The sequence below is a fragment of the Scardinius erythrophthalmus genome (genome assembly GCF_964197995.2).
Source record: "Scardinius erythrophthalmus genome assembly, chromosome: 16".
Classification (NCBI taxonomy): Eukaryota; Metazoa; Chordata; class Actinopteri; order Cypriniformes; family Leuciscidae; genus Scardinius; species Scardinius erythrophthalmus.
In genome coordinates, this window is record NC_138236.1 from 22,157,386 (window position 1) to 22,164,739 (window position 7,354).

At 35.1% G+C, this 7,354-nt stretch overlaps 1 protein-coding gene across 1 annotated transcript; it reads left to right on the forward strand.

The window, feature by feature from the left end:
- Positions 1–573: 573 nt before the first annotated feature.
- LOC308704510 (transmembrane protein 100) lies at positions 574–1,005 on the forward strand (the record flags this gene model as incomplete). The annotated part of the gene is made up of 1 exon (XM_081388881.1): positions 574–1,005. The coding sequence occupies one exon, from the start codon at positions 574–576 to the stop codon at positions 1,003–1,005; it is 432 nt and encodes a 143-aa protein (XP_081245007.1).
- Positions 1,006–7,354: the final 6,349 nt, after the last annotated feature.

The following is a 7,354-nucleotide window of genomic DNA, read 5'->3' on the forward strand; positions in this document are numbered from 1 at the left end:
CTTTTGATCAATTTAATGCACCCTTGCTGAAGAAAAGCATTAGTTTCATAAAAAAAAACGTACTGAACCCAAACTTACAATAGTGTAGTGTACTTTATATGACACTTAATGATTTTTTTTAACTAGTCAAGATACTGATAGATAATACTAATTTTGACCATTAACAGAACAACATAAGTAATTCTTATAATGAGAGCTAAAAAAACAATCAATATTTCTAAAATGTATGTGGTCTACATTTTCATACATGGATATTGATTCACTTAATAGTAGTCTTTCTATAATTTATAACTTTATTTGTTGTCATCACAATGTCATTTTCTATGCATAGGCTATTATGCTGATGTATATTGTGCTTTTGTATCATTTATAGGGAGTATAGAAATGACTGACACAACCCTATGAGGAAAGATAAGGACAACCACAGAAGAAGCACAGTCTGTGTGGACAACTGCTTCCTAAAATATTTATTGTGTTAAAATCATCAATATTTAAGGAGTTTATAAAAATCACACATCAACAGAAGAGGCAGGCAACTTCGGGAAGATATTACCTTTGTGGAGCACATTAATGATGGCAACATCCGAGGACCTTTCATCCCAGCCTAACCCGTCCCAATCCGTGAAATATGATCCAAAGTCTCAAACTGTAACGTTACCAAACGGGTTGGTTTCTGTGGCCGGTGTCACGGTGGTGACGGGGGGAGCGGAGCTGTCCTGTGGCACCTGTATGTTGGCCTTTGGGGTTTGGGGCACTCTGGTTGGTTTGAGTATTGTGTCATTGGGTTTATGGGACCATTTGGAGTACAAGAACAGTGGGCCGTCACACCTTCTGGCTCTTGGATTGGTACTGCTGCTTACCAGTTTGAGTCTGGTAGCCGTGATCTTTGTCCTCCGTTTCTTAATGAAAAAGAGAAGAATGATGGCCAGAAGAGAGAGGGCAGAAGCAAATTTAGTGTTGGTTAATGATTATGCGGAGATTGTTTTAAAAAGAGTCACGGTGTAAAAGAGCAGTGAAGGGAAAAAATACATAGCAGTTTTGTTCTCGTTGAATGAGTCAGACTCCCTGTTACTTCATCCTTCTTTTTCTCCATCACAGTTTGCTTAATCATGTAGGAATGTCACAGGAAATTCATTGGGTTCACTGCAACAGGAAACACTTGGCTATGTCCTGTGTGATTTCAGAACGCTCAAGAGACATTTCTTTATGCATTCGTGTGTATTTATTAAAAACAGTTTATTTACCACTCTTATTAGACTTACATTTTTAATTTAAGTTTGAATTCATATTATTCCACAGCTTTTTAACTTTTAAACCTAAGCCCTTGAAACCATTTTTTGTACTTATTTTGATATATCAATATATTACATAAACTACATTTTCTTCATTGCCAAATGCTGTCAATAAAATGACAAGAGGCCCAAATTAATCACATCTGCATAGTTTAGCAATATATAGTATGGGGTAGCCTATCTAAAATTGTTAACAGCTTGTGTGATTGAGTAAACCCACTGCCTTTCTACATATGCATGCACTGTATGTGTTATTTGAGTCATTTATTAATGTTTTTCTGAAAGCACAAGGTGGATTTTATAAACAATGATCCACTACAAAAAAGACATTACAGATTTTTTTCAAGCCTGTTGTTAAGTGTTATTTTGTTTAACATTGTTATTCTTACTACTAATAATTTTACTTTATACCATGTGCCAGTGCTATTTTAAATGATGTTTTATAAACAAAGTTCGGGAGGAGCACCTTCAAATAATCAATCCAATCTACTCGTCATCAAACAATTATGTCTACCCTAATCAGCATGACAAGAAGTATATAGCCTATATATATCCACTCTGTCAACTCACCTAATATTCCTTGACAGTTTTTCCAGCATCCCTCCACCACCCCGACTCCTCACTCTTGGCTCAATCTTTTACAGCCAGGAATACGGGGGGAGTACTCTGGGTTCGGGCCGAATACCGAGCCCGGAGCCCTCTCCTCGGACATCACGCCAAATACGTATTTATTCTATCTGACTTATTTGTAAGTGTGAACTAGTGAAATGAATTGTAAATTAAATGAACGAATTGTAACAATGACATGGTTGAACAGACTTCAAAGATTTTTTTCTTGCTCTAAAGTATCATTAGGGAGGCAAATTTACAGTAACAGACAAACTTGTGTAACTACATGTTAAAACATCTTTGAAACTTTACAAATAAATTGTTCAGTGTAAAAACGTTAATATCTGTCTCCATCTGCTGGTCACTTGTATTATTCTTTGCAGTGATTTACTTCATACTGTAAAACGTTATACTGCCTCTCATAAAGATGTATATTTACTGAAATAATCAAGTTATTATTCTTTTTTATATCATGATGATGATGATATGTATTATTAGCAGTAGTGGTGATAAATGATTATTGCTATATTATATAATAGTATTATCATTAATGCTTTTATCACTAATACTAGTGAGAAAATGAACAATGTTACATAAATATGTTATACAATGTAGAAAAAACATTGAAAAAACATTAATCAAAGAAAGCTAATGTGCTAAAATATAGGCTACTTTAATCACGCACAGCTCTGCACTGACGTTGGCAAGTCCTTAACTTTTCTCATTTTCATGTTCAAATGATCCATCTGTGTGCAATCGGTTGAAGACAAAAATGAGAAGATGTAAAAACAAAACAAAACAAAAGATGATCTATTTGGTTGCAGCAGACGAAGCTCCACTTACAGTTACAGCAATATTAAAAAAGCATGCCTGAAAACTATCATGACTGCCATCTATTTGTCTAATGTGCTGCTCCTAGTGGACACTTACCAAACTACAAATGTATTACCAAACATTACATTTTAAATAAACGTTTTAATAATCCATCAAAGAAAACTTTAGAATGACAATGGCACTCTTTCAAATTATAAAGCCTTTATTATCGGATGGCTACATACAAAAACATCTAAACACTTTTCAGCGTTTCGGCCAATGCTCTCCTCAGCAGCACAACAAACTCAGCAACAGGTGAAAGCAGTATCATTTATTATGTCTTCTGAATAGTTAAAGAGGTCATCGGATGCCCATTTTCCACAAGTTGCTATGATTCTTTAGGGGCTTCATGTAAAGTTTGTGACATACTTTGGTTAAAATTCCTCAATGGTTGTGCAACACCCTTTTTACCTCCTCAAAAACAGCTCTGTTCACAGCGACCCGTTTCGGTGCATGTCTCTTTAAATGATAATGAGCAACTGCTCACCCCACCCCTCTCTTCCATGGGGCCTGTCAACACCATAGATATCATATAAAGGCTAGATGTCTTAAGGCGGAGTCACTTCCGGCATCACCGGCGGCCATCTTAGGACAGGGCTCTGTGAATTAAGGTGAGTGAGCAGCACGCACACAAATCCTCTTATCTCGCTGAAATCTGGACGGATTTACAAACGGTTTGGTTTCTTACAAACGTTATTAACGTGGCTATAATTCTGAATGCTTAAACATTTTGAACATAATTATTCATATGTATGCAGTATAATAGCTACATCTCTGACGTTTATAACAAACCAAACCGTTTGAAAATCGGTAGAAAATTGAGCTAGTTATGGTTATTTAAAAGTACATGCACCATGTTATGAGTGAGCGAGCACCCTTTCGTAAGATGGCTGCCGTGTGCGGATGTCGAGCTCCATTGGCCAGCAGCGCGGACGAGACATCCTTCATATGATATCTATGGTCAACACGACGAGACATGTAAAGTGCAGTATTGAGAGTGAGGAGTCACGTGCCGACTTGGGTTGATTTGGGCGGGGTCTGAGCCTGTCGGCCATGATGGAAGGAGACGCTATCGGTTGCCAGGGGCAACGCCTTCAGAACTACACAGAAGCGCGACTAAACATTCCAGAGCTCTTTCATTTTTGCGCATTTATTAGGCTATTATTATTAGGCTATTTATTATTTCAGCGGGACACAGACTGATCTACGAATACGAAAAAGAAAAGGAAGAAAGTAAAGCAATGCAAAAAGATAAGGCGAAAGAAAAGGGACCTTACAGGAACAAGCTCACACCAAGCGCAAAACAGCGGTATTTAGAGAAGATAACATGAGATATAATTTGTCTTGTGTTGACCTAACGGGCGATCTTTGGTCTTGAATCTTGTTCCCTGGCCAAACTGAGGGCTAAGTGAAATTTCATAACTTTATATTTAGGCTATTTAACTTTACCGTTGTTGTAATGTTAGACTAGAGCGCTGACTTTGTATGTTTGACTGAATCGTTTGCTTTATTTCTTATTGTATAGCTTCTTGTACTTTTTACTTATAGGCTACTTTTATAATGACTATTATTGATAAAACTGAAATTCAACAAAAAGAGACAGGGTTTAGTTTTGTATTTTTATTTTATTTTATTACAGTCATGATCAGAGTACAAATGCACATAATATATTGCCTGAACCATATTAATAAGTTTAATATTTTTAAAATTTAAACGAAAAGAACAATTTAAATATAACAATTTTAAAAAAAAGTTTTGTTATAAATATGCTAACGTTACGTGTAGTGAATATAATAAATATGCGTTGCCTGAACCACATTTGTGTAATGTTTAAGATTTCTTTAAATGAAAACGAAAAGAGGCAGTGTAGTGTTTTATAACATATTTCGTTTTATTGTTGCCTAAAATGTACATACAGAGATAACCGGAGTAGCAGAGCGAGCTGAGTGACGCGCGTCCTCGGGAGTCATTCTCCTGAGCTGGACTTGGCATTTAAGTCCAAACTTTGCGTACTTGCTATTGAGAAATGCCTAATGTCGGCGCTTGGCTTCTTGTGACAAACACTGGAGCAGTTTTTACTTCCAGGCATGGTAAAACAGTGCGGAATTGCGAAAACCTCCTCTACTACCGAGTTAACAACACACGTAAACAATGATGTTTTGCCGCTGGAATCCTGCCAACATGGCGGATCGGGGGAGGGGCTCTATACCGTGACGACAACTCCTCACTCTCAATACAAACCAGTATACAAATGGCTAAGGGCAGAAATATGCTAATATGGGACAGTCCGTCAGCGGTTGTGGGCGGAGCATGAGCAATATGACATCATATTGCTAAGAAAATCCAAATGGCTTGATTATTGAGTGTTGATTAAATGGCTTGATGATTGAGTGTTTTGGCTTTTTTGAGGATTAAAAAAAGGGTTGAATGGATTTTTTTTCATTGTATGGTGGTTGTGTCCACACACTGCAAAGACATATTTGTACGCAAACCATATAAAAGTGAATTTTGCATCCGATGACCCCTTTAACATATGTCATGTGACCAACATCTCTTTACAGCATTTAAAATTCACCAATACAATGTATTTCCATACTCAAAAACACCACTTCAAATGTAAAAAAATAAAAAAATATATATTATATATATATAAAAAAAAAGATTATAAAAATTTGTTAAATCCAAGTCCTCATTCAATCCCAGCTTAGCCTTTAGTTTATAAATCCAAAACGTCTCTCTTTGATTCAGTTTAAGTTCTCTGTTCCCTTTCCTAATAGTAGGCCTACAATGATAAAAATGATTTTGTGGTGAAGTAAATACTACAGAAAAAAACAATGTAATTTACATGAAAAATTTAGTTCAGGCAAGAATAAAAAAAAGTAAATTCTATATTAGTACTCAATTCAAGCGTGTAGAAATGAAAGTGTAAATATCAACGTTATAAAATTAAGTAAAATTACTCAACTTTTCTGATACTGGTGTTCCCATCATGCACTGGGCCTTGAATAATTAATGAGGTTGATTTTTCACTGTTTTCCAGCTGTATTACACTGGTTTATCATTGCTTTTGTTGTTAGGATTAGTAACGTGCCATTTTGAGTTAATTTTCTAGTCAAAATGACACATTCAAACAAAAAACGATCCATCAAATGTTACCATCATTGTGTATTGTCTACCAAGTATGCTTTCTTACACAATATCTATTGTTTTAATTATGTAGGTATTTTTATGTAAAGCAAACACTTTAAAAGTATAGCTTAATTCACGTATGGCTTAAAAGTATGGCTAATAAAACATTACTCAACCTTTAACTAGCCAAGTTAAAATGACTTATTTTCTTTGTTACTTTCACTTAACTTAGTTAAGCAGAGTTTACTTAATTCCATATATGAAATTTACTTAAAAAATATGTGTGTGAAATTTACTTAAAAAATATTTGTGCAAAAACTTAGAAAAATTAAGTAAATTTGACTTTTTTTTTTAGTGTGATATTCACATGATCAATACAGTTTTAGGGTAGATGGACTACCAATACCATTATGCATTACTTTTTAAATGTTTTGCCATTTGATATTCTTCATTTACCTTCTTGGTGGCATATTTATGTTCAGCCAATCGATCCAGTAAACGTATTTTTGTTCTCCCAAACCTTACATTGAGGACATTCCAGTCTATAGCCTAAATAACATCAGTAGTTTGGCAATTAATAAAATGTTTAATAGAATTTATCTTGTTTGTTTTCACATATAAAAACGTTTTACCTTGCACAATATTATATCACAGTGATTACAATGGTGACTGTTGTGGAAAAATTCATCTTTTCTTTGTATTTTATTTTCAACAATTTAACAAACGAATGCCATGCATTCTTTGGCTGTATTTTGAGTTTCTTTTATGATATTGATACAGCTGCAGGGTGTGTGTGTGTGAGATTTCAGACAACATGAGGTAAGGAGATTCCCGTGCTGGGGAGGGGTCAAGGGGGGTCCCTTTTGTTCCTTGTGCTGTGAAGGGTGACAAGAGATAACACTATAAAAATGCTGGCCAACCTCTGCTCTGGGTCTCACTCCGCCTGCAGCTGGACTGTGGATGGACTGGGAACATTCTTGCAAGAATAAATATCTTTTAAGGACAATTTGAATCCTGATGTCTCTTATGCCTGATGCTATTTTGTTAGTTAGCCTACTTGTTTTTGCCTCAACAGTGACATTTAAAGTAACCCTTAGGTTTAACCCCTAACCAGGAGCTTTCACGGTGGTAAATAGCTATACTAATTTGTCCACTAAGGTTGTACTTATAAAAAAAAAATTACTTATCATTGGGATTATATTTATCTTATCTGGGAATATATTTCTCAACAGGCAATAATAAAAAAATAAAACCATCTCGAGATTAAAGTCATTATAATGCGAGATTAAACTCGTTACATTTCGAGAAAAAAAGTCGAAATACAATCTTGAGAATAAACTCATTAAATATCGAGAATAAAGTCGTTGTGTTGCGAGAAAAAACTCGTTAAATTTCGAGAAAAAAAGTCGAAATACAATCTCGAGAATAAACTCATTAAATATCGAGAATAA